The sequence below is a fragment of the Trachypithecus francoisi genome, unplaced genomic scaffold (genome assembly GCF_009764315.1).
Source record: "Trachypithecus francoisi isolate TF-2019V2 unplaced genomic scaffold, Tfra_2.0 Lachesis_group8, whole genome shotgun sequence".
NCBI classification, from domain to species: domain Eukaryota; kingdom Metazoa; phylum Chordata; class Mammalia; order Primates; family Cercopithecidae; genus Trachypithecus; species Trachypithecus francoisi.
Window position 1 is genome coordinate 74,227,992 of NW_022681473.1, and position 27,999 is coordinate 74,255,990.

A 27,999-nucleotide genomic window follows, 5' to 3' on the forward strand; every position below is an offset into this window, starting at 1 on the left:
ATACAGTAAGGGCTCTGAGATTAGTTACTGAATAAATGGATGGATGGAGATATGCTGTGATTTGGTGGGAACACTGAATTTGGACTTTCTGATCATGAATACTTTGCTTGGATTTCTTAATTCACACTTACTATATGATCTATGAAAGTCATTTTAAATGAAATTAAATTTCCCCTCCTATAAAATAGTGGCAATAGTATCTGTCTACAGAATTAATGTGAGCTTGAAATGAGACAAGACATGGAAAGTATCTAGCATTATGCCTGGTACATAGTAAGTGCTCAATACATGTGAATTTCCTTCCCTTTGCTCCTTGTACTAAAGTTCATCCCTTTCCCAAATATCACAGCTTTCTTTAAATCATACATACTCCCTCATCAGTAGTTTCCTTTCTCCCCAGTACATTCATCTATCTGCCTTCCAGGTCAGTTTGAAAATCCAAGGCTCTTGATAAATTCTTCTGAGTCTACAGCCATTTGCTAGGGTGCCACAAACACATACCCCACCCCGACCCATGTCCATCTTCTCTGCCCACCTTGCCCATTTAGTTATTTAAGATGCCATCTCACAGCCTATTCTCAGCTCTTCACTTCTCACTGGATGCCTCTGCCTTCTTCAGAACAATGACATTATTCAGGAAGACTTTTTTTTATGTATTATTTTTCTGGCTTTTAAACAGCATTAGAATCTCACTTTATTCAGGAAATCTTTCTGGATAAAACCTATAAACTTGAACTTCTTTTTGTACACTATAACACCTGGGAATGAACTTCCTATCCCTTAACCCAATTATACTCTTAGGGTATCTCTAAACCCTAAATTATATATTTGTTTTACATGTAATATAAATGAATTCCTTGTTGTCTATTAATATACTGAATAAAGAACCAAACTCAATGTCTAAGTTTCTTATGACTATATCTTAAGATAATGTGAGTTTGTTCTTGGACTATAACCATTTAGAGTGTAGTGATTGGTTCACATTCCAAAAGCACTTTAAAAGGAGTTTGCATATGGTGCTACCACATATTGTAGCACAATTTCTTATTTGTATGTTGGATTCTTATTCATCTCTGTGTTGCTAATACTTCCCATACATCCTAGCACATAGTAAGACTTACAAGATCCAGAATAAAATGTTATTTTCTAGTTTAGTTCTATGAACACATAGGGGCTTAAAAGTCCCAATGTGAAGTGACAGTGGAAAAGAGGATAAAAAGAAGAGCAACAATACTAGTCCAGAATAATAGTTGGATGATATATGAAGAACTTTATATACACCATTTAATTTAGTCCTTATAACAAAACCATGAATGAGGTATCATTATTTTTAGAGATGAAAGAAATGAAGTAGAGAGTCACAAAATAACTACTCAAAATTAAATAATAAACAAAGTCCTGAGTTTGAAATCCTGGTGGAGTCTATGCTTTTAGCCATTATGGCCCTGTATTTTCTTGTCCAATGGTTTTTGAATTAGTTATACCATGTCTACCTTCTTTTATGGAATTAGGTGCTGCCACCTCCTCACCACAACATGCAAGGCTTTCCCAATCTGGTCCTATCCTTCCTTTCCAGATGCAACTCTTTGTTCTCTCCTCTATACCCTATTCTCAACCTAGAATAAATACACCTAGTTTCCCTAAAATGCTCTTATCTCCTTGCTTTCCCTGTTTTCTCACCCTGGAATGCTGTCCTACCCTCTTCTGCCTATCAAAATCCTTTTTCTTCCTTATAATCAGTTAATTTTCCATATATTCCTTGGAATATTCTCTATTTTTAGACCGGAATGATGTATTCCCTCTTTAGTATATTCAAAACTTCTGATTTGACTTGGAGATACAAATTGCTTGCCTGCCTCTTACATTAAAATGTAAACTCCTTAAGGGCAAATGTTCTCTCTTGTCTGTCCCGGTATACTTAATACTTTACACATTGCTTGGTAAACAAAACTCAAAGTTTTGTGAATATATGAAAAATACAGAAAAGAGAAGGCAAGAGGGAGAAAAAAGAGGGGAGGAATAGGGAGACATGCAGAGAGATATTATATATTACTCAATTTGGTGGGCTCATGTAAGATCTCTGGTGCTTAATTAACTCAAACTTGTGCTTACTTTGAAATTAAAATCCATTCAAAGTTCTATACATGCTTGCAAAACACTCTTTGTATTCAATAATATCTCCTCCATATCTATCCTTATACCTGGGAGAAATAACACAAACTAATATAATAGCATTTTACCTTCATAAACATTTATGAGCTGCAATATTAGGCAATCACACCAAGTCCTTACAGTAGTAAAATATATTTATTCTGGACATCATTTAGAATATCGTGAACATACTGTCTCATGTACAAAACAACCCTCAAAATCCCTTCCATTAACAACACGTTTGAGAGATGCCAATACTTTTACGATCATTTCTCTATTTCTGGACAGACACACAGAAAGGAAAAAAAGTCCTCCAAACTGGACAATAAATTATATCCTCAAAATATCCCTCTACAAGATCCCTACCCCCAGACCAGTGCAGATTTGCAGGGAAGGCTCTGTGCCCCCTTTAGTGAGAGTACCATCTCAAGTGTGAGGTAATCCCATTATATTCTTTGGAATTTCAAGCCTGTGTCCTGAGCCTCCTGCGGACAAAAGACTACCTCATTTTGCTCCTAATTAAGAGTACAAAATTCCCAAACTACCTTCATTATTACACACTGCGTGCTTGGCTTTATCAGGCAATACCCTCACATTCTGGAAGAATCAAATGCCTCTTTTTAAATCTGAGATAACCACACCAGTGTTAACTATGTCGATTAAAACCTTTTCCTACACTCAGCAGATGAAATCCATTTCACTAGAACAACACTGGGGCTACGGGAAAGAGAAACCTTCATTATAATGAAAGGTAATTAGAGAGAGCATGTTTGCCTTAAAAACAAACACACGGAATAAACAAAACCGGGAGAAAAATCTTGTTCAACCAAAAGAAAATGATCATGTAAGCCTTCTTAGTAAAGTATACGGTTACTTAAAAAAATAAAAATAAAAATAATTTTAAAAAACTGAAACAGTGAAATAAGTATTCAGCCAGGTTCTCCTTTGACCATAGTATAGTTGAAAGCAGAGGAAATATGCAAGACTGCAGGAGCCGCATTTTATATTAGACACCAGCCTGCTTAGATAACCAGCTCTGTGAAGAGGCGAGTCCCTTTCTTCCCCCAATCTGAATGGAAAACAATGGACTTTGAATTCGGATATTCCTAAGGCTATTTGCTGCATTAACAGTCACTGAGAACCACATGTCACTTTTACTCACTCTGACCCTAGTAGAAAACAGCTGGTTTACTTTATGTCACCTAACAGCATCAACAAAAGCCTAAAGCATTATATTACTCAAGCAAAATTTCAGCAGGCAAAAATGTATCACGAGGGTACTTCCAATCCGTCAGACCTTTAGAATGAGATTTCATTTGCCACTAGTATTTCACTGCCTCAGGACAGTGACCAGTGCTCGTTTTCTGATATTTATCTGTAGAAATCCAATCCTCAATGCAGTGGTATTAGGAGGTGGATTTCTTGAAGTCCTTAGGGTGGAGCCTCATGAATGGGGTTGGTACTCTTATAAGTGAGTAGCCAGAACATTCCCTTCCCCTTCAAACTCGTAAGGTTATAGTGAGAAGACAGCTATCTATGAACTAGGAAGCGAGCTCTCACCACATATGGAATCTGTTTGTACCTTGATCTAAGACTTTCCAGTTTCCAGAATTGTGAAGAAATAAATATTGTTGAAGCTACCCAGTTTATGGTGTTTTGTTACAACAGCCCAAACTGATTAAGACAGCCTTTTATGGTATATTTATGTCCGCTGTTGTCAAAACAGGATCCCAGAGCAGCAGCAGGACCTGTAAATTTAAGAATGCAAATTCTTCCCCATTCCAGACCTTCTGAATTTGAAACTCTCTGGGTAGAGTGCATCAATGTGTGTTTCATCAAGACCTCCAGGTGATTTCTATGCACACTAAAGTTTGAGAATACTTTAAATATCTAAAGCGTCTCCCTGTCTGTACTCTTGCTCATCTCTAATACACTCTCCACATTCTGCTACCAGATAAGTTTTTCTAAAACCTGAATCTGATCATATCAACCTCTCTCTCACCTTAAAACTCATCAGTGACACTGTTATTCCATCCTCCATCAAATAATTCGTACTATTTAGATAACAAACCAAACCTTTTACCATCTGGCCCCAGCTTACCTATGCAAAGTCACATCTTCCCATTCCCCTGTGTACTTGCTCTGCTCAGGCCAAGATGACTCTGTTGCTGCTTCATGAAAAAGCCATGCTCTTTGAGGAATCTGTGCTTTGTCCTTTTTGTCTGCTCAGAATGAATCCCTCACCAAACCTGCCTGCCAAACTACTTATGTTAAGTATTTTTGAGCATCTTCCCCTCTCTGAGGCTTCCTGTGGCTCCACTCCTTTCTGTCTACTTCTCCTGTTGTGTCTCCAAATTGTGTTGAGTCTACACACCTCTATAATGCACAACTTTGAAAACTACACTTGAATTGTCATGCTATATGGTCGTCCACTCAAACATCTCTCTCCCTCACTAGCTTGAACTCTTTGGAGCTGAGGAAGGTACTTGGGCAAATTATGTCTCTTTTGTTTTTAGATACTTAAATGAGAATACATTATGCATCTATCATTCATTCTAATTACTATTTATTTTAGTGAATGAATAAATGAATTGACTCCGGAGCACTTACTGTATACAGCACTGTTATGCTCATGATTTACCTCTAGTATCCCTATTTTACAGATTAGAAAAAAAACAATAACAACAAAACTGAGCCTCAGGGAACTCAATTGTGATGTTTTAATAGCCTACTGCAGTTCTGGGCACATTGGTGATGCTCTTCAAAATTTATTTGATTTTAAGATATAGCAATGGTGTCTATCTTCTTTAAAAATTTTCCACCTGAATAAGGGTATGAAGTTGACCATAAAGTCTCTCTCCTTAATGCATATTTAATTCTGGTTTAGATTTGCCAATCAAAATTTATAAAGACAGTTGGAAACTAACTTTTTATCTTTATAACTCATTACACACATTCAATTTTCCCAATTTTATTCATGTTTGGCACAGCTAAATCATCACAACAGTTATCATAGTTAAAGTTGTTTTAGTTTAGACCCTCAAATTAGTAAATGCTAAGGAAGAATTTAATTAGCTGAAACCTAAATTGTCATTGTTAATTTACTAGTTATATTACAATACCTTGTAAAACATTTATGTTTCAGTAAATGGAGTACCTACTTTCCAATGACCACATGGCATAGCTAATTTACGACACAGCTAAATATTTAATTACTAATCTTAGTAAAGCTAAAGGTACTTAGTTGAAATTAAATTGCATTACTTGAAACAAAATGCTTAACATCATGACTCCAGACCTATCCAAAGTCACTTCTCCTGCTTTTTTGTTATAAAATATTATCAAAGTAATAATGGAAGTTGAAGGATTTGTAAGTATTTCTGAAACATTCTCAGAATAACTGTAAAGGGTAGATGGAACTATTGTAAATTGGTCAGCACATTTTATGGCAAGGTTAAATGGGGAAGGTCTGAACATTTTTTCATTAATGTTAATATTCAGAAGGGTGTAGAGTTTTCATTTGGTATGATGAAAATTCTAGAAATGGATAGTGGTGATGGTTGTACAACATTGCAAATGTATTTAATGCCCATAATTCTTCGCTTAAATATGATTAAAATGGCAAATTTTATATATTTATATTTTATCACAATAAAAAAGAATATATTCAGGTTTGATAACTAAATTATATTTTGTCTCACTTAGTACACTAAGATATTTAATAGTTTGCCTTAAATTCAATTGTGTCCATGTCATGCCTGGCACTTGTCTACTGTAACTGATGGGTTAAAAAACAAAATCCCAACCAACCTACTTTATCTTTTTATCATCTAAGATGGACTTCTTCACAGACTTATAAAGTATTTACTCAATCAATAACGGAAACGTATAAAATCCCTGAACATATCATATTCATCACACTATGTTGCAATTGCTCCTTTATTGTCTTCCTCATACACTATTGAATGTTGGGTACTGAATAGGCCATGTTCACTATCACATCCCAGCTTCCCAGCATACTGTGAGGTATCTCTTAAATGAATTCATTTATAGATTGTTTAGATTATCTCCTAATTACTCAAAGTTAGTGTCCAGTTTCTTTTTAAAAAACAGTTCAGAAAGACATGCTGTTTGCTCAACCAGTGATTCAATTACATAAATTATAAATAGGTGTGACATGGAAACATACATAGGCAATACACATTCAAGAACATACAATGTTAATCATAAATGCAATAGTAAGCCATCTTCTTTTCTTTCAATGTACATTAAACATTAAACAGTCCGTAAATGCAGAAAAACACATTGAAGTATCTATATAATTGAGCAACAAATAGTGATGCTGGACATTGACTTATATCCGAAAGCAGAACTAGTGCTTTAGGAAGACAGAAGTTTATCATACTAATTAGAGGCCATTGCCCTATCTCCACAGATGATGCTCTCTTGGGTAGATATCAAAGCAGACACTCTTGGATAGATGCTTTTCAAGTTAATGACTCAATAATCAAATGACAGTAATCCTAGTATCTCTGGTAAGATCAACTGCTTAAATCAGAGACACCTTCCAAAAGTACTGCTCAGTGACACTGAAACTCAAGGTTGCTATATTAGGGCAGAAATGTGCTTGCCCATCCATGTTGATATTGTGGAGCGTGTGATTACAAAGTTGTTCAAAATAGTCCTACTACAGGTCAAGATTAGAGGCAGAAAATGAAAGAGTTGGCCAATTAGCTGAGAAGCTCCAAAGAATTGTATGCACCACATAATATCTTTTTTAATGACTTGTCACATTATGTTCATTAAAAAAACACTTAGGTAATACCTGTTATTCAAAAATATTTACTCAATCCTCATAATAGTGCCTGTCTCATAGGCAGTTTTATAGATGAGGAAGCACACGAGGTTTAAGTGTGCTCAAAGTTCCACAGCTAGTAAATGGCAGTGCTGGGATTTGAAATAAGGAAATCTGGATCTAGAAACCATGTTCTTAAACACTCTACTTTTATGTATCAATATATTTTAATAGAAGTATTAAAAATAAGAACAGTTTCTTTAAGGCATTTTTTGGGGTAGGACACGATGGACATTCACATGTGCTTTCTAAGAATGTAATCAAATTACATTTCTAAGAATGTAATCAAAGCACGTGTGTTTTATTATAATCTTGGAGAACAGGGCTCAGTGAATGAGTGATATACCAGGTGGTTTGCAATCAGGCATGATCACAGAGCTCAAGAATCTTAACGACTCAGCAAATAAGCAAAGAGGGTCTGGGCAAGACAGAATAAATAACAGGGAAAAACGTGCATATTGTTAAACTGTTCAAGCAGTACAGAGTTTCCTAAGTGTTTGCCTTTAATTGTGTATGCTTCTTTTTTTTTTTCCAATCTATACCTAAACTTCCCTAGGATAGGGACCATAGCTGGATCATTTTTGTATCCATGCATCATTGTAAGTCCCAGCACAGTATTATTAATAGTACTGTGCAAATAAGTATTTTTTAATACCAAGGGACAAATGAGTATTTGTTGAATTGTTAATTGACTTCAAAGGCTGCAGATAATTTATTTACATGAATTTTATTTTTCTGGGGTCAGTCTAGGGGTCAACCCAGAAACATAGCGAAGATATGACTTTCAAATTGTTCAGGACAACTAGATAGGTGACTTTAAGAAACTGGAGTACGGAAAGCATTATTTAATCTGAATTGTATTGGAATTTGTTTTCTAAAAGGCATAGTGTAGCTGATAACTGCTAACAAGCATTATTCATCATACTACATTTTATCCTGCTTTTTTCAAAACACTCACTAAAGAAATGAGTAATGCTAAAGGAAATTCTTACTTGTGTATTACAAAAGTCATTTTCATAAAGCCTTTGTAAATTCTACACATACATAAAGAAAAAACCCAACTTGAATAAAATAATGGATATTTGAATTAAACATGATACTCAAAATGTTACACTTGGGAAGTTAACAGAATGCTATATGCTGAGATAACAAGAGACAAAATCATCCTACAACATCCCCTATCCTTCATAAAATAAATCTGAGAACATTAAAAATGGTCATAACAGTGAAAAGGATTACTTATGGAAAGAAAACGGAAAAGAGAAAGTGGTTAGTGAAGATATTTGCCTCTGAAGATCTCAAAACTGCATCCTAGAGCAGAGGTAATAAACATGGTTATTTCTAAGAAATAGATCCAAAGTGACTCCATTCAATTCACAGCAGGAACATTCAAAGTAGCAATTAATGCAACCACTGGTGTGGAATTGTTTTCCAAATGCCATTCTGTTGGGTGACTTTTTTTTTTTTTTCTTTTCATGGAAGCAGGGCACTGAAGTTACGGTAAAGTCACATCAATTATATAACTGAAAAGTTCATGAAAGATTATCAATACCACCACTCAAAAATATGAATATAACCAATAATACTTTTGGTTAAATGAAAGAAGAACTTAGCAGGTACTGTTTACTAAAGACATTAATGGTAGTGCTTGAAACTCCCCAATATTTGATCATGAGAAATAAATGTAGGGGCACACATCTTAGTGGTGCATGGAGCCAATGAGGTCGAAGTTTAGAATTGCAAATATCTAGGTTCAAATCTCCAAAACTTGGCCATCAATATTGGGAGATACTAGACAAAAAAATTCCCAAACCTCATATTACCTGGGGACTCAACTTACTCATTTGAAAAGTGTGAGAATTTATTGTAGCATCATGGTTAAGAATGTGGACTCAGGTCCAGATACCTTGGGTTGAAATCTTGGCATTAGGACATGGTAACTGTGCGTCTTTGGACGTATTAATTGACCTTTCTTTGCCTCATCTGTAAAAATGTGGATATAATAGTACTTTGCATATAGGGCCATTGTGAAGATTGCTATATTTATGTAAAATCATAGAGTAGTGACTGGCCCATAGTAAAGGCACAATAAATGTCCATTAACGTTACTATCATTATCTATGAAAGTAAGGTCCTTTCTAGTTTTGAACTTCAATGTAACATTACATGGGACTCTTCTTTTCCCCAAGACTTGAAATAAAGCAACAAAGGTCAGGTGATGTATTTATCAGCTTGAAGATAAGCATCTTGAGTCATTCAGCACATAATACTTCCTTTCAAAGGAGAAGTGATATGTCTTAATTGGCATTCACAAAAGAGGGAATCCCTCTCTTAAAAGTTGAGTGGTATATTTTGAAAGAGAGAAGGTATGGGGAAGGCTGGGAGTGGGGGACAATATTTTATAAGGAAGATCTAGAAAATTATTTAAAAGGAAATAAAAACTTAGAACTCTCTCAGAGTCATTATACTAACAATTCTAACTTGTTAAAGAAAGATGTTCTTCTTAGTCATTTTCTGCCTCTAGCCAGAGACAGAGATATAATTACACACCTCCTCATTTTATAAAACCAGGGTGACAGAGAAAGTTCATTCTGAAGCCCAAGGGGATAGTAGAGTAAGAGGCATCATTGATGAAGAGGTAAAGCAGAACTATCTTTCATTCTTTCTAGAACTAGGCAGAATATTTAAATGAATGGTAGGAAGGAAGAAAGGAAAAAAGGAATGAAGGAAGGAAAGAAGAGAAGGGAGAAGGAAAGAAAGGAGGTAGGGAAGAAAAAGTTTTTACAATAGGTAGATTCTTGACGTGCAGTTTTAATTGAATCAAAAACCCATGAAAAGGTGGTTATCACCATTTTTAATACATGAGAGCACTAATAATCAAAGAGGTGTAGTCATTTGCTCAAGGTCACCCAGTCAGTCTTGAAGCCAGGTCTGTAACTTTCACTGCCTTACTGTTCTTGGGTGGTGTGCCAATAAGAGGATTCACAAAATGGGTAAAGGATAGAAGTCAATGAAGATGACAAAGAACTTATACAGGAATCTTAGGGAAAAAAATATAGGAAAGTCAGTCCTATGCCAGGATAACGTCCAAATAGGAAAGGAACCAGAAAAATACTTATTTTTCTCATTCTTCTTAAACTTTCCCAAACACTGTCCCTCCCTCAACTCTCCTAACCCTAATATACCTTTTTTCCTTTCCACGGAAAATACATTTTTACCATTCCCATGCTAGGGAATCACCAAAATGTCTGTCAAATCACATAGATCTGCACTGCTAACAAGCACAGGAATACACGGACCTCAATACCTCTAACGGTACTCATCTTGTCATTTCTTGCTGCAAATCCTGGTGAAAAGTGACCAGCCCTTCTGATAGTAGAAACTTTCTCCAAGACTAACTTGTGAGGAATAGTGGATGGTATGGTAGGGAAAATCAATCAATTCTGTTTGTAAATCAGAGTGACCTAATGTAACAAGTAGGTGTGGAAGAGAAGAAAAGTATTTTGTGAGTTAAATGTATTCTTTGTTTTATCAAGTTTGTTGGGTGAATAGTTTGCATTCATTTCTCCTACTCTGTAGGTTAGACAACTATAAAGACAACCAAAGCGATGCTCCAAAAGCATTTCATTAATTCCTCTTATCCTCTACTTCTCCTTTTTAAAAAATATATTACCATTTTAAATAAACTCTCATAGCTCCTTCAAAAGACTGAGTGATGTTAACTCTGCTGAATCCATGTGTTTATTAGAACTTACATACTTTGAATAAAAAATCACACTATTTCTACCCGGTGATGATAGGCTGGCCTTGGGCACTAGAAAACCACTCCTTATTAGACATCATCATATATATCTACAATGGTGGGAGGTGGTGTCTTAGCTTGGGCTGCCATAACAAAATACTAGATATTAGGTGGCTTAAACAAAAGAAATTTATTTTATCACCGTTATGGAGACTGGGAAGTGTAAGATCAAGGTTCTATCATTGTATGGTTTCCAGTGAGCTCTCTTTCTCTGGCTTGCAGACAGCTGCCTTTTCTCTGTGTCCTCACATAGTGGAGACAAATCGAATAAAACTGTCTCTTCTACTTACAATGCCGCCAAGCCTTTCAGATTAAGACCCCACCATTATGGCCTCATTTAACCTTAATTATCTCCTAGAAGTCCTATTTCCAAACACAGTCACACTGGGGACTAGAGCTTCAACATTTGAATCTGGGGAGGTCACAATTCAGTCTGTAGCAGGTGGAATTAAGATTCTCTAAATAACTGGAACTGTAAGATTGAGAGTGTTCAAACAATAAACATTGAATCCTCAACTATAAACTTGTACTGATGTGGCATGTGGGATAAGGCAGCCGGAAAATTTTAGTTTTACGTCATTGTTGGTGACTGAAGAGGACTCTGGCTTTATGTTAGTTACTGTTTGTTTTACTTCAGTGTTAGTGGCATGGAGGGTGAGAAAGGAAGACTACCAAAGCCTCAGACACAATGCTATAAAATGCCTCATAATTCCTCTTTCTTCAAAGAAAAAGGCATTTAAAAAAGAAGAGCCCCTGAGCATTTTTCATCTTGCTCTCACTTTGAAAGTGGGCAGAGTGTCCATTATATTCTTTTTACTAATGGTCCAGGAAGTCCCAGGCCTTCTGTATATAGTCATTTGGCATAATGTTATGTTTTATCTAGTGCTAGGCATTTTGCTAGGTGCTGGGAATACAAAGACAAATGAGTACAAATCTTTCCCTTTAAGAATTCTGCAGTCATACAGAAAATCAGAATTAGAATCAAAGAACGTTTCAGTTGGAAGGAATCTGCTTGCAGATGAACTCAGGCCTAGGAAAGCTTGGACACTTAGCCAAGGTGGTATAGGTTGTGGGGCAGAGCCAGTTAACACCCAGGCCTACTGACCTCTAATCCAGTCTTAATTCCTATACTGAATACAGCTGAGAGTGTCCCATCTAAGTGAATCATCCAACCAGGGTTCATTTAGGACCTTGTAGATGCTAGGTGTCCAGACCAAATAGGACAGAATTTATAATTGTTTAATAATTAAAGATTTAATAAGATATTTGAGGAAATAAGACTACCTCAGACATAAGCAAATACTATGAGGCATTATTTAAAGTGAGATGGCTTCTCTAGTAGCCTCATTCCTGCAATACATGTGCAAATAAGACATAGATTATCTGATTATCAAATTTATCTTTACAATGATAATCATGCTTAAACTAATTTTGCTGTGTGGGAGAATGTCTCCTTTCATCTTCATTTCCCAATGTAATATCACTCAACAATATCAGGTAGAGGAATATCATTCTAAAGTTATATTAAGAAAAAAATGCAATTAAAGTTTTGTAAACTACACTGAAATAAAGCTATCTGGATATCTGGTTTCTGAAGGACCACAACTGAGAAGTCAGTTCTCATTTCCAGCTTCTCTCTTCTCCATATCAGAGGTCCATCCAACTCAAGGTAGGTTTAAAGAAGAGCATAAAATATGAGTGGGGCTAGGGTCACAGGCTTTAGATTCAGCAAACCTGTTCCTGAATGCTGGTTCCACCGCTTGTGACCTTTGGCAAATCCCATAACACCTTATACCTCAGTTCATCTATGAAATGCAGCTAATAGCCAGGTACAGTGGCTCACGCCTGTAATCCCAGCACTTTGGGAGTCCAAGGTGGGCAGATCACAAGGTCAGGAGATCGAGGTCATCCTGGCCAACATGGTGAAACCCCATCTCTACTAAAAATACAAAAAAAATTAGCTGATCGTGGTGGTGTGTGCCTGTAATCCCAGCTACTCAGGAGGCTGAGGCAGGAGAATCGCTTGAACCAGGGAGTCAGAGGTTGTAGTGAGCTGAGATCGCGCTACTTCACTCCAGCCTGGTAACAGAGGGAGACTCCATCTCAAAAGAAGAAAAAACAAAAAAACAAAAAAAACAAGGAATTGCAGCCAATAAGAGTATTTCAGAAGGCTGTAGTAAGAATTAGGTGAGATTGTACATGTAAAGTGCATGCAATAATGCTCGAGTAAACTGCTTAATAGTCATTACTACAAATAGTCACAATTTTACAGTGGTTTTGTGACCAACTATCTTGCTCTCCAGCCTACTCTTGCCTTCCTTCACTTTGGCCATTTCTCTGATCCTGCCTTTTCTGTCTACTTTTCCTGACCTAATAAAAGTTGTGCTTTGTGCTCTGCCAGGGTGGGCAGTAGTTAAGGGACCTCAGAACAGGTGTTACTGTCCATTTTGCTGCTTGATTCACCTTCCAGGTGACAGAGGAGAACTGCAGGGCTGCATTTAGTGTGGACAAACACCTGTCCTCTCTGTCACCGCAGCTAGGCGGACACTGGCGCTGAGTCATGCTGCTGCTCACAACTGAGGAGCTTTGAGAGACTCACAAGCCTCTAAGAAAGGGATCTAAGAGGACAATCTGTTCATCTTCTCCAGGTCCTACCACTCTTCAATCTACTACGAGGCAAAAATAGAAATAATATGATCAGTGAGGACTGGTCAATCTTCAATATCAGGACACTTGTTATGCCTGAGATAAATTTCAGATTTTGCATTTAAATATATTTTCAAAAATTATTTTTCATGGGAAAAATAAACTTAGTATCTAACTCATTGTAAACCTACATGATTTTATAAATATAGTATAATATGTATTACAAAGAACATATATATACACACAATATATAGTATACGCAAACATACAGAAGCAGAGTATTATTTACCAGTGAGGAGCCTGAGGTCTAGAATCACACAGGGTGTCTAATCGTAGTCACCTACTGGTGATATGTTTTCTCTCTAAAAACTAGTAGTAATAATCTCACTGGGTCTTCATATTCACAGTTCTCAGCTCATAGAACAAATTCAATAAATATTAACCATTGTTGTTTAGACATGTAAATATATAGTGGGAGTCTGGAAGGCTTCTTAAGCTTTCTCTTCTGCAATCTAAATGGTTCCAGTTTGATTATATCTTTTAATCCATTTCATAATATTAATTTTCCTTTTTTCCTTTATCATTTACCTTCCTAAATTCAGAATAGCGCACATAATACTTGTTGAGTCTGATTGGCACAAGTCAAAATATATGATATATCTCAGTGTTACATAAAATACTTCTCTATGAAGACTATTAATATTACCAAATACAAGTAATTTGATAGCAAGTATAATATTTTAAACACTTTATGTATATTAACTCATTTTATCCTCAAAGTAAATTCATTCATTCTTCACCATTATGTCATACATTATTAATTCTAAGAATAAACACTTTTACACATTTTACCACCTGTGAAATCAAGATGCATCTTGCAATTCATGATGTGTTACGGTTTCATTGGCAATCTTTTTTTAGTAATAGATGAAATAATGATACATCTCATAATTGATGACAACCTCAAATAAATTAAATAGCATATGAAAGAAAACTATGTGTAAGGCATTCTTTTAGACCCTAGAAATATGTTGAATAAGATTGAGAAATCATTCATTTCAAATCTACTGAGGATTGCAGAAAAATGAAGATAATTACAACAAATGTACAAGTTGCTGTGGGAGCTGATGATAGATCCATCCTGGGCTTGTAGAGGCTAAGGAAAGTTTCCTAGTGATGGTGATGTCACCTAAGGCTAGAGCGGAATTAGTGATGGGTATAGCCAGGCAATGATTAGCTAGTTAGCCAAACAGATTAAGCAAAATCCTGGAAGCTAGAGAGAGCATGGGCCATTTAGGGATTTGAAGGTAGTTCAGAATTCTGGATTTAAAGTGCTCATAGAAGAGGGACAAGGTATGATGACAGAGAGGAAAGCAGAGGCCATATCATGATGGGTTTCGTAGATTATATTGATATTTGAACACTGTCTTGAGGACACTGCAGATCTACTGAAGCATAAATGTTACTTCTATTTGACAGATGAGAAAACTGAGGCCAGAGAAGCCAAATGATTCACTTCAGACTGGAGAGCAAAGAGCAAGGCTAATTTAATCCCCTCCCTCTAAATCCTTACCCGAAGCCTGATGCTCTTTATATTCTACTAAGATCACCAGGACATAATTCTCTTTCCTTGGTCCTACTGTCAGCAAATGCATTACTAGTTTACCCTTCATCTTAGTTTATGTTGAATTAATGTGCTTGGTTTAGACAAGGGGGAGAGTAGAACTAGTATGCTGGTTTTTAAAAAGTTTTCCAAGGTGAGCCAGGCATGGGGACTCACGCCTATAATCCCAGCACTGTGGGAGGCTGAGATGGGTTGCTTGAGCCCAGGAGTTCAAGACCAGCCTGGGAAACATGGTAAAAGCCCATCTCTACTAAAAACGCAAAAAATTAGCCAATTGTGGTGGCACACGCCTACAGTCCCAGCTACTTGGAAGGCTGAGGCATGAGAACTGCTTGAACCCAGGAGGCAGAGGTTTCAGTGAGCTGAGATCACATCACTGCACTGCAGTCTGGGCCATAGAGTGAGGCCCTGTCAAAAAAATTCAAAAATAGTTTTCCAAGGTGAATATGGCCTAATGTCAGGATATGTGGGCTCGGTTACATCACTCATAGGTCATAAACTGCCAAGCTCATCTACAGGTGTGTCTGTTAAAATTACAAATATTGACGCTAGTCTTTCCTATATGCATCATGAAAGTACTTTTCATAATGTGCACTTAAAAGATAAAGAAACATAAAAATCAAAACAAAAACAAACGAAATAAGCACTGTATTGCTGATGGGGAAGTAAAGGTTCACAAGTTTGGGTATTTTAATACTCTTGTATATTACTATGTAACCAGACATTGCACTTCCAATTTATCTTAAAGATTCTTCAACTGGCCTTTTAGAGTAAGACAGTCTAGAGATTGCCTAATTAAACGATTTAAGTTGAAATGTGACAACAGGCATAGAAGTAAGATACTAACTTCTGAATTAATTTCACAGGGTCAAAACAAAGAAGAAAGGAATAATTATTTGAATGGAGGTATTCTATCCCAGCCAAGCAATCTGGATTTCACATTATCACTTTTAAAATAAATTCATTCACAGAATCTGTTGGTACAAATGAACTTTTTAATGAAGGAATAACAAAGAATCTCTTATGTAGCTTTTTAAGAAAAATGTCAACGTGAATCACCTAACACCTTTGACTTTTTTCAAAAAGAGAGCACATATATAATTGCCAATCATTTAGGTCCTTTTTGAGTAAAGACATTTTTGAATTATATAGGAATAAGCAATGAGTACAAATGTCAATGTTAAGGTTATAATGATATGACAATTAAAAGCTATTCAAATAGTATAATAGATGTCCTGGCATAGTGGCTCATGCCTGTAATCCCAGCACTTTGGGAGGCCTAGGTGGGTGGATCACTTGAGCTCAGGAATTCGAGACCACTTTGGGGAACATGGGGAAACCTCATCTCTACAAAAAAATACAAAAATTAACTGGGTGTAGTGGCACATGCATGTGGTCCCAGCTACCCAGAAGGCTGAGGTGGGAGGATCACCTGAATCTGGGGAGGTTGAGGCTGCAGTAAGCAGTGATTGTGCCACTGCACTCCAGTATGAACTACAGTGAGACTTCATCTCAAAAAAAAAAAAAGAATAATAGGTGACAAAACAAGTTTGCTACACTTAACCAATGATAGAGGACAAAGAATGTAAAATCTTTAACAACATTAAAGAAAACTGTTTATTCAATATAGTTTATGTATAGTCTTATCTGAAATAAAAAGGTTGAGTTACACAATCAGTAACTTTGATTCTGTAAACATTATCACTTTGAAATTCTAATATAAAAGAGAGGGACAAGATAAGAAAAGATGAGTAACCTTATTCAGACAAGACAGATTAGTGGATCCAGAAGAATGATGAGTGGAAGGAGGAAAGCGCTAGAGATACAAGGAGTCAGTTTTGGAGTACCTTGGGCTGACTTGGTGCAAGTCCCAACACTGATACTTATCGCTAGTCCTGTGACCTTGGGCTAGTTACTCTTCTCTCTAGGATTCAGGAAAAAAAATTTCTATTTAATAGGGCTGTTGTGGTAATTAGATTAAATTTTATGTATAAAGAAGCTAATGTATATGGTGTATGGAGATTATTATCTTTAATATTATTATTGTTGTGAGCATTATGATGGTCATTTTGTGATGCTACTGAATTCTATTGACATTAACTGAGGCAAAACAGTAGACCAGACAACTAGTAATAAGTCACACTGAGTGTTTAGGATGGCATTAAATCTTGCACGTTCCTAATAATTAAGAGCTTTTCAATTAACCCCAACCTTGAGGAAAATACTTCTCAGTGTTAAAATAGAAGTGAAGGGCTATAGTGAGTTCAGGTTGTTTTATTAGAGTAGGAAGAAATAAACTGTTACCTACTGAAGAAAAAAAGAAAAAAAGAAGAAAAAGAAAAGCTCAAAATTTACAGAGGTTACTAAAAATCACAATCATTGTCCATTGTAAAGATATATCTCCCCAAATGCTAAAACATGATCTTTCACAATTAAGTATACAGGTCATTTTCTAAATAAAATTCAATAATAATCTTATTTTATACATCTTCTTTCATCTCTTGATAAACCATGACAACATATTGTTAGTAACACTTTATATGTCCCACTGTTTAGAAACTATATGATCTCTGATGTTATAGGAATACATTATGTAAATTAATTCAGCTTGTTGTATTATTTGTTAACTGTCTTCTCAGCTAAAGTACATACTGAACCCTTAGAAAAAAATTAATTTAAAATTGTAGGTTTAAATAAGCTACGTTATAAAATTAGGTATACAAAATAAATGAACTATTTCCATTCACCAAGCATCGACTGAGTGCCTGCATTTTTCGAGGCAACACATCTTTTAATTTATTTCAGGAACTCTGTGAATACAAATTCCATTAAAAAATGCCAAGATGTTATTTCATGTTGCTTATCATGACCTAGTGTTCAAAATTAACTCCTCCTAGCTCTCTTGCTAGCACAAAGGCAGTAGAGTTGATTTTTCCTTTGGTCTTTATCACTCAGAGAGCAAACCTTCAGTTCTCTAATGTAGATTTCCTGATTTAAATGTATCTTACTCTCTGAGTAAGATAATTAAATAATTTGAACCCTTACAATCACATTTGGTTTCTTCTGGCTTGTTTTAAACATTAGCCATCACAGAAATGGATGGGGCAGATTGAAAGCCCCTTACTAGCTTCTTAAGAAGCAGAAGCTCAGATTACTTTGTTGTATCAATGTCTTTTTAGGTTCTATACACTGAATTTCATAGAGATGCTATTTCCCACATTTGGGCCCAAGCTTGAAATAAGTGCTTCTGGGAGATTCAACTTTCTTTGCATACTAATTTGGCATAAGACATTATCTCCCAGTGGCTTTCAGAGCCATTTGTGGTCTCTGACAGTTCTCTCATCCATACAGCCTATAATTTTTATAGGAAGAAAGGACTTTTCTAAAACATTTGTTCCAATAAAAGACCCACTTGCAAGTCTCTTTCCTTCAAAATTACTTGAAAGTCAAAACAAAACACAACCTCAAAAGCCCACTGTTCAATATATATGATATTAGTTGATATACAATAGGTAGGCTTGTAATCTTTTTATCTGGGCTATATAGAATGGAGAAGAGACCAATTCTATCCCAATCCTCCCCTCACTCTCCTCCACCAAAAGTGTTATTAGATAACAAGTCAGTCACGTTCTATAATTGTCAGATCTGGACATTCTAAGAGGCTACAGCACTAAAGTCAGAACTCCAATGATATTTTCTCTTCTCAAGCTAAAGAAAAAATCATATATTGGTTCATCACTGGATTATTGTTCATTTTATCATTTCCACTCTGAAGGAATGAATAGCAAGTTATAGTGCAGGCATCTTTCTAGGTGAAAGAAAGGACTGTGCCACAGGCCAGGAGAGCCATCTCTGGGTCAGTCTCATGAGTTTACATAAAGCAGTAACGAGACTAGGCTGAAGATCATATCCTCAGAGGAATATGACAAATCTGTTTCACAAGATTTTGTTACCTTTGGAAGTTTCCCCAATGCCTATCACATGGGATATTGATTCCCTAAATATGACAGTTTGGACAGTGCCCCAGAAAGCACTGGAGAAATTAGAGATGTAAGCTATCATCTTGTTATCTCCAAGCATGTAATATACCTTAGGACTTATAGGCCATTTTAATTTCTCAGGGAAATATAACTAATTAGGTAAGTCTACACAGAGATTCTCTGGAAATGATTGGTCATGCTGAACACAAGAAATGCAAATCTATTCTTTAAATGGCCACAACTACCTGATTATAAATATAATTCGTGCTTACTGTGAACACTTTTGAAATGATGGCTTAGTGAAAAGATACCAAGCACCCCCGTAGAGTCTGGTCAACGTTACTGAGAGTCCCAGACATATGCTCCTAGGACACACACTGTAACACATGTACTTTAGAAAAGCTCAGGTATTTATAATGCCCACTTCGGAACCAAAGATCACAATAATAAAAATAATGCAGTATAGCAACAAGTTTACTAGAGAGCTCTCTGAACAAGCAAAATTGCAGCTGCTCAATTGCTTTCATCCTATGTAATTTAAAGGAATCTTAAGTCTCTGTGAATACACTCTATCAATTGATGATTTCACCATGTATTTTGAATAGCCAATGATCTTGCTTAACCCTTAAGGCTTCCCTTCCAAGCAAGCCAGGCTCTAAGTGTTACCCCTTTTCAAAGTGGCACGGACCACATTCACAGTGAGAGGCAGGTTCTCACCCCAAGCAAATAAAGACTGCGTCTGTACTCAGACCAATGATCCAGAGCAGGCAACTGGCAAATCGGAAAGGTAATTTTCAACCCCACTCTTTCCATACCTTCTCTGATTTCGCCTTCCTGGCATTGTGCACGAACCTGCGACCCAGCTTCTTAGCATACCAGATAGAGGCAAACATAGCGATGCCAATGGAAGGAATTCACAATGAAGCTGCCGCACAATCAACTTCCCACCTCGGCTCAGAGACGAACAGAATCAGGCTGGAGCTGTCACTTGCAGGCTGTTGCTTTCTCAGTTCCTCTCATGCTGGTTAGCTGAGGGAGAGGGTGGGAGGAGGGAGGGGTTGGGGGAGAAAAGGCAGTCCTGTTTGGCCAGTCTGCAGGTATATTTACATCCTGCCAGCAGGAGGTCCGGGTGAGGCAGGCGCTGCCTTTGTAGCCAGATCACACACATCCAGTTGGCTAAGTATTTGTCTGCAGTTCTTCGGCACCGGCACCGTCGCCACCAAACTCCATGTGTGTCAGGAGGCAGGGAAGCTGCAGTCAAGTCCGGAGGCAGCTCACCTCCCGCTCTAGGCTTGGGCAGTTACAGTCCTCGCTTTGGCTTCCCTCTATCTTGACAGTACGTGCTGGCGGCAGTGACCACGTAAAGACAGATCCACATACAGCCTCGCAGGTAAATCAGCCAATACAGGAACTGCCAGGCATGGGGAAGAGAGCTGCCAGGCAAGGGGAGAGGCAGAACCACCATGAACCTAGCCCTGCAGGCACAAACAGGTGTCCCTGGAACCCAATCCCACTCATATCCTTCAAGAGGACTAAGAGGACTATCAGGACTCTTAGTCTTGTGACTGGAAACACAAGCATCCTTCTCTTGTCTCCTCCCCAGCTCCATTTGGTCCAAGGAATATAACTTCTCTGCCCACAAAACAGCCTTATCCACAACTTACAAGGTAAACACTTTATTTCTTTAGAGACTGGCCTGGGACAAAGCGCTAAATGAGCAGGATGAAGTGTTCTCCCAAATGTCTGAGTAAAGGTCCATAGTTTTATAAGTCATTAGTTTTATCTGTAAAAGAACTGAGGCCCCTGTTACAGGATGGTTTTTTGGCATAGGTACTTGAGGATGGACAGGGGTTTAAATTGAGCGTTAAACTAAAAAGAGCAATCTACTCTTGTTTTTTTTTTTTTTTTTTTTTTTTAAACCCCAGGTTTTCTTGTAGTGACATCCAGTGTTCAGTAGATGACTGAAATATCACCTTTGGGGAGGTAGATTTATGGCAGCTTTTAAAACATGCTCCTTTGAAGAATTTTCACATTTGATTCTAACATTAAGTACTTCCATTACGTTAGCGTTTAGACTATTATGTGAGGAACTTTTAAGGTAAAGTCAATGCTAACAGACAACTGTTTCCTCCAATGAGAGATAATGTTTTAGCCCTTTGCCAGTCCTACCAGAGGACACAAATAAACTGCTCATGATGGCAAGGAAAGCCTGCCTTCCAGTAGCACATAAACTAGACTCAATATAGTAAATGTTTTCAAGCTGATCTGACAGAAGCACCCGATGAGCACTGAAGAATCAAAGAAATATCACACACTTGCAGACACTTGGAAAAGAACTTCCTTCTCTTAACAAAGTCACTTGAGGTCTATTCCTTAAGAGAGTTTGATCTGTGGAATCAACAACAAAAAGTATATTGTAAAGGATGTTGAATACCCTCATAGGCAATTGGAGGTAGAAGAAGACAGTGTAAGATAGGACATTGGTAGTTAGAACCCATGTTCATGTTACTCACTAAGGTAACCCTTGTGCCTAGAACAGTGCTTAGCACAACACATTTAATCTATGATTATTGAAGGAATGAATAATCTTGTTTCTGATCCTGACTTTTCTTCTAATTTATTTATTTGTTCTCTCTGAGTTCGATGTGCCTCATCTGTAAATTAAGAGAATTGGGCAGATATTTTTTAAGTTCCTTTCCTGCCCTGTGAGTCTATGATCATTCTTGTGGGTCTTCAAATAACATTAAACAGAAATCTCAAGTGCTCACCAGATACACAGGCTGTGGTGAAATCATTCAGTGTTCTAAAATGTCAACAGTGGTATCCGTGGGGTAGCCCAGCTTCTTCTACCTCCTTTAACATGCCTTGCTGCCAACCAGGGTTTGGTTTTTCCATTAGCTATTTCTTTTGCTTTATGCTCCTACAAGCACTCCTTTCCCTCAATTTCCTTTTGACACTCTAAGGCAACTCTTGTGCAAATTTCTCCATATCATACCCTGTACTCTTTGGAGGAAAAGTGCCACAGAAATCCAACGAATAAATATACATGGTAACTCCTGCTTAGTTTTCAAAGAGATACTCAGCAGGACCATAGCTTACTCTAATATTGCTGTCATGTGAAGGTATTTATTACTTCTGCACACAAGTTGGTCCAAGCCATGTTGTAGTTAAAAGTGTATTCAAATAAAAGACTAAAGTAGATAAAAAGAACGAAGATAAACAATTGTCCCTAAGTTAATGATGAGAAAATTTTGTTTTTAACACCTCAGATAGAATCAGACTATAAAGAGGTGAGACAAAATGCCTTGAACTTTCAAACCACTGATATCGTAGAGAGAATCAAAGGGTGTTAATTTACTCTGATGGAACTGACAGATCATAATTTTTTATCTCTTTCTGTAATTTTTGCATTCTCTTCATGATTTAAGACATCGTGGATCACTAAAACTAAGACTTGGAGAGATCTTTGATGTTTGATCAGTTTGTTTATTGGCTTTGCCTTTATGTTGAACCTTTAGTGACCTTTTTCACACACCTGACCAAGAGACTTTATACATTTTTTTTACAGAACAAGATCCTTATAAAATAAATTGGCCCTGCCAGCTAAGAGATAACTTATGACAATAATAACTATTGTTTCTTAAATAGACAGTTGGGACTCATGCTCATGTTATGCAAATGCTCAGCAAACCATAGATATTCAAAATATACTTGTCAAGTGCGTCTATGACAAAATAGAAAAATCCACAAACTGGGAAGGACTGGAAGACTCAATAGAAGAATAGCCATAAAATTTTCAGTAGCAAACGTTGCTTGAAAGATGGATATAATGTCAACTGAATGAAGTCATTGCCATATTTTACAACCATCTTCCCTGGCTCTCTGTGGGCAGATGTGTCTGCTGTAAAGGTGGCAGCTTCCTACAGCTAATCCTACTAGTCTCTAACCATTGCTCTGCTGATTGAGATAAATAACATTTGCAGCTCTGCTGTAAAGGAAAACAAAATTCTCAGTCATTTTCCATCTGTATATAATCAGTACCAGGACAGACCTTTTCCTTTATAATTTTATTTTTAAAGCTTCTCCTATGACAGAAACCTACCAGTGCAGCTGAGTTTGAGATGCAACATTGATCCATTTAAGCAGCTTTGGGTTCATGCCTCAACACACACACTATGTGAGCCTCTTCTGAATTCTCAAGGTAAATACAATGTTTAAATCAAGCCATTAAGTATCATACATTTTCTGCCTAGCACATGAATGATTCTCTTCTAAAAATCATCTATTTATATCAGAGATAACTGTTTTTAAAAACAGAGTCAAAATTCAACCCAAGGAATTATTATCTGGTGGCCTGAAAAGCTATTTAGTTTCAGTGTTGAATATATACCAAACAAAATACCCATTGAGCCATAAATAAGTTAATGTAAAAAATTAATTGCACCAAGATTTTGATTGGTTTGTTTGCATATTTGATATGCATACTTGATAGTCCTTTGGCTAATGTCTGATGTTAGTAAATTATTATTATTATTACTATTTTGAGACAGGACCTTGTTCTGTCACCCAGGCTGGAGTACGGTGGTACGATCATAGCTCATTAGAGCCTTGAACTCCTGGGCTCAAGTAATCTTCCTCCCACAGCCTCCAGGGTAGGTAGGACTGTAGGCACAAACCATCACGCTTGGCAATTTTTAGATTTTTTCTCTTTGTAGAAATGAGGTCTTGCTATGTTGCCCAGGCTGGTCTTGAACTTCTGGCCTCAAGTGATCCTCCTGGCTTGGGTTCTCAAAGTGATTAGCTGATTATTAAACAGCAAATGTGGAATATATACTACATAGAATATTTTGGTAAAGAATATATACATAATATTTAACTTCAATTCAGAGGAATGCCAAGGTCTTGATATTAGTTACTTCTTTACAAAGTAGTAGAAAGGGAAACATTAAAACAGCTATATTTTGCTCTAAGTATATGCGTTTCACGTGACTCATCTACATAACGTATTCTCATTAGTACTTGTGTGAATGAAAAGATAAACAGTGTTTTTCCACAAAAATGTATTGAATATTACCATGTGTCAAAACTTAGGGGCCTGTAAATAAATAAAATACAATCCTTTTCTTAAAGAGCCCTATATAGTTGGGGACACATATGTATCAAGAAATAAATTTCAGGAGTAAGAAAAGGGTCCGATTTCAGTTTTCTGTATACGACTAGTCAGTTTTCCCAACACCATTTATTAAATAGGGGATCCTTTCCCCATTGCTTGTTTTTGCCAGATTTGTCAAAGATCCAAAGGTTGTAGATGTGCAGTGTTATTTCTGAGGCCTGTGTTCTGTCCCATTGGTCTATATATCTATTTTGGTACCAGTATCATGCTGTTTTGGTTACTGTAGTCTTGTAGTATAGTCTCATATCAGGTAATGTGATGCCTCCAGCTTTGTACTTTTTGCTTAGGAATTTCTAGGCTATACAGGTTCTTTTTTCGTTTTATATGAAATTTAAAGTAGCTTTTTTCTGATTCTGTGAAGAAAGTCAATGGTAGCTTGATGGGGATAGCATTGAATCTATAAATTACTTTGTTTGCAGTATGGCCATTTTCATGATATTGATTCTTCCTGTCGATGACCATGGAATGTTTTTCCATTTGTTTGTGTTCTCTCTTATTTCCCTGAGTAGTAGTTTGTTGTTCTCCTTGAAGGGGTCCTTTATACACCATGGAATACTATACATCCATAAAAAGGATGAATTCGTGTCCTTTGCAGGGACATGGATGAAGCTGGAAGCCATCATTTTCAGCAAAGTAACACAGGAACAGAAAACCAAATACCGCATGTTCTCACTTATAAGTAGGAGGTGAACAACGAGAACACATGGACCCAGGGAGGGGAACATCACACACTGACACCTGTCAGGGGGTGAGGAAGGCTAGGGGAGGAAGAGCATTAGGAGAAATACCTAATGTAGATGACAGGTTGATGGGTGCAGCAAACCACCATGGCACGTGTATACCTATGTAACAAACTTGCACATTCTGCACATGTATCCCAGAACTTAAAGTATAATTAAAAAAAAAAAAAAAAAAAGGAAGAAAGAAAGAAAGATATTTCAGTGAAGAATGGCCTTGTTACAAATGTATGATGCTCAGGGATAAAATTACTGATTTTCAGTTTTTATATGATATAAACTCACTAATAAATGTGAGCTGGAAAAAGTGCAATAATTAGTGCTAATGTATATTAAAAAGCAAAAGAATAGCTAAATCTCTCTGCATATTTTATCACTATGGACAATAGGAAAAAATTATCACTATTAACTTATATATATATCTATCACAGTCAATGCTACAAACTGGCCCGGCTGCAGATGGAAATATTTCTGCACTGAAGAAATAGCCAGTTGTAGATAAGTGTGAAAAAAGATTCCAAATAATAAACCCACTAACTCTAATTATAAATGAACAAAGCCTATATCTTTTTCTCCTCTTAAAATAATCAAAACTCATTCTTCAACATTTTAATATATAATGTGCCTCTTATTTCATATGTTTAATCATATTTGGCATCAGAAATGTAAAGAACCTAATGTAACATTTACCTACCATCTAGATTTAATAAATGTTAATATTTTGTCATATTTGATCCAGATAAATTTTTTAAGAAATAAGTTCCTCATAATATAGGTAAAATCTCTTCACTCTATCTCCTCAAATTCATTACAAAATAATTTTCAATAAACACTCGTGTAACTCTTTAAGCACATATAAGTTTCTTTAGAGCAGGTCTTTCAAAATGTAATTAGTAGATCATAGAATATGCGCAGCTTTAATGTTAATTCATTACAAATTGTTTTCCAATTGCCATTATTAGTAATTTAAATAGTTTACATTAGTAGTTTATAAGAGTTCAATATTGTATATAACACAGTGTAATCAGACATTCATGTTTCCCAAACATAATATATAATGTTAACTCTTTGTATCCTTGATGTGCATTTTCTTGATTATTGGTGAGACTTAAGACGTTTTCATACATTTATTGGTCATTTGAACTTCCTTCTGTTCATACCCCTTTCCCATTTTAAAATAGGGTTTTTTCTTTTTTTTTTTTCTTATTGACTTGTGAAGTACTTGATGTATCCTGGACAATAATCTTTTATTATGGGTTTTGAATATATCTGTTTCCAATCTCTGACTTGTCTTAGTTTTATTCATGTTTTGCCATACAGATCATTCATAAAAATGAAAATGATTGAAGTTTTTCGGTGTTTTCTTTTTTTAAATTTTTAAATTTTTATTATTATACTTTAAGTTCTAGGGAACATGTGCACAACGTGCAGGTTTATTACACATGTACACTTGTACAATGTTGGTGTGCTGCACCCATCAACTCGGCAGCACCCATCAACTCGTCATTTACGTCAGGTGTAACTCCCAATGCCATCCCTCCCCCCTCCCCCCTCCCCATAATAGGCCCCAGTGTGTGATGTTCCCCTTCCCAAGTCCAAGTGATCTCATTGCTCAATTCCTACTTATGAGTGAGAACATGCGGTGTTTGGTTTTCTGTTCTTGTGATAGTTTGCTGAGAATAATGGTTTCCAGCAGCATCCATGTCCCTACAAAGGACACAAACTCATCCTTTTTAATGGCTACATAGTATTCCATGGTGTGTATGTGCCACATTTTCTTAATCCAGTCTGTCACTGATGGACATTTGGGTTGATTCCAAGTCTTTGCTATTCTGAATAGTGCCACAATAAACATACATGTGCATGTGTCTTTATAGCAGCATGATTTATAATCCTTTGGGTATATACCCAGTAATGGGATGGCTGGGTCGTATGGTATTTCTAGTTCTAGGTCCTTGAGGAATCGCCATACTGTTTCCCACAATGGTTGAACTAGTTTACAATTCCACCAACAGTGTAAAAGTGTTCCTATTTCTCCACATCCTCTCCAGCACCCATTGATTCCTGACTTTTTAATGATTGCCATTCTAACTGGTGTGAGATGGTATATCATTGTTGTTTTGATTTGCATTTATCTGATGGACAGTGATGACGATCATTTTTTCATGTGTCTGTTGGCTGTAGGAATGTCTTCTTTTGAGAAATGTCTGTTCATATCCTTTGCCCACTTTTTGATGGGGTTGTTTGTTTTTTTCTTGTAAATTTGTTTGAGTTCTTTGTAGGTTCTGGATATTAGCCCTTTGTCAGATGAGTAGATTGCAAAACTTTTCTCCCATTCTGTAGGTTGCCTGTTCACTCTGATGATAGTTTCTTTTGCTGTGCAGAAGCTCTTTAGTTTAATAAGATTCCATTTGTCAATTTTGGCTTCTGTTGCCATTGCTTTTGGTGTTTTAGACATGAAGTCCTTACCCATGCCTATGTCCTGAATGGTATTACCTAGGTTTTCTTCTAGGGATTTTATGGTATTAGGTCTAACATTTAAGTCTCTAATCATCTTGAATTAATTTTCATATAAGGAGTAAAGAAAAGATCCAGTTTCAGCTTTCTACTTATGGCTAGCCAATTTTCCCAGCACCATTTATTAAATAGGGAATCCTTTCCCCATTTCTTGTTTCTCTCAGGTTTGTCACAGATCAGGTGGATGTAGATGTGTGGTGTTATTTCTGAGGGCTCTGTTCTGTTCCATTGGTCTATATCTCTGTTGTGGTACCAGTACCATGCTGTTTTGGTTACTGTAGCCTTGTAGTATAGTTTGAAGTCAGGTAGCATGATGCCTTCAGCTTTGTCTTTTTGACTTAGGATTGTCTTGGCAATGCGAGCTCTTTTTTGGTTTCATATGAACTTTAAAGCAGTTTTTTTTCCAATTCTGTGAAGAAAGTCATTAGTAGCTTCATGGGGATGGCATTGAATCTATAAATTACCTTGGGCAGTATGGCCATTTTCACGATATTGATTCTTCCTATCCATGAGT

At 36.6% G+C, this 27,999-nt stretch overlaps 1 protein-coding gene across 3 annotated transcripts in view; it reads right to left on the reverse strand.

Annotated features, from left to right (window-relative positions):
* Positions 1–27,999, reverse strand: part of DLG2 (discs large MAGUK scaffold protein 2) — a 1,315,102-nt gene that overhangs the window by 987,189 nt on the left and 299,914 nt on the right. The window contains exon 1 of one of the 3 annotated variants that reach the window (XM_033207419.1): positions 19,874–20,577. The exons of the other annotated variants lie outside the window; for them this stretch is intronic. Coding sequence (XP_033063310.1) covers positions 19,874–19,951 — 78 coding nt within the window. The 5' untranslated portion in view covers positions 19,952–20,577. Of the gene's footprint in view, positions 1–19,873; positions 20,578–27,999 lie in introns of those variants that run through there. 3 annotated transcript variants of the gene reach the window in all.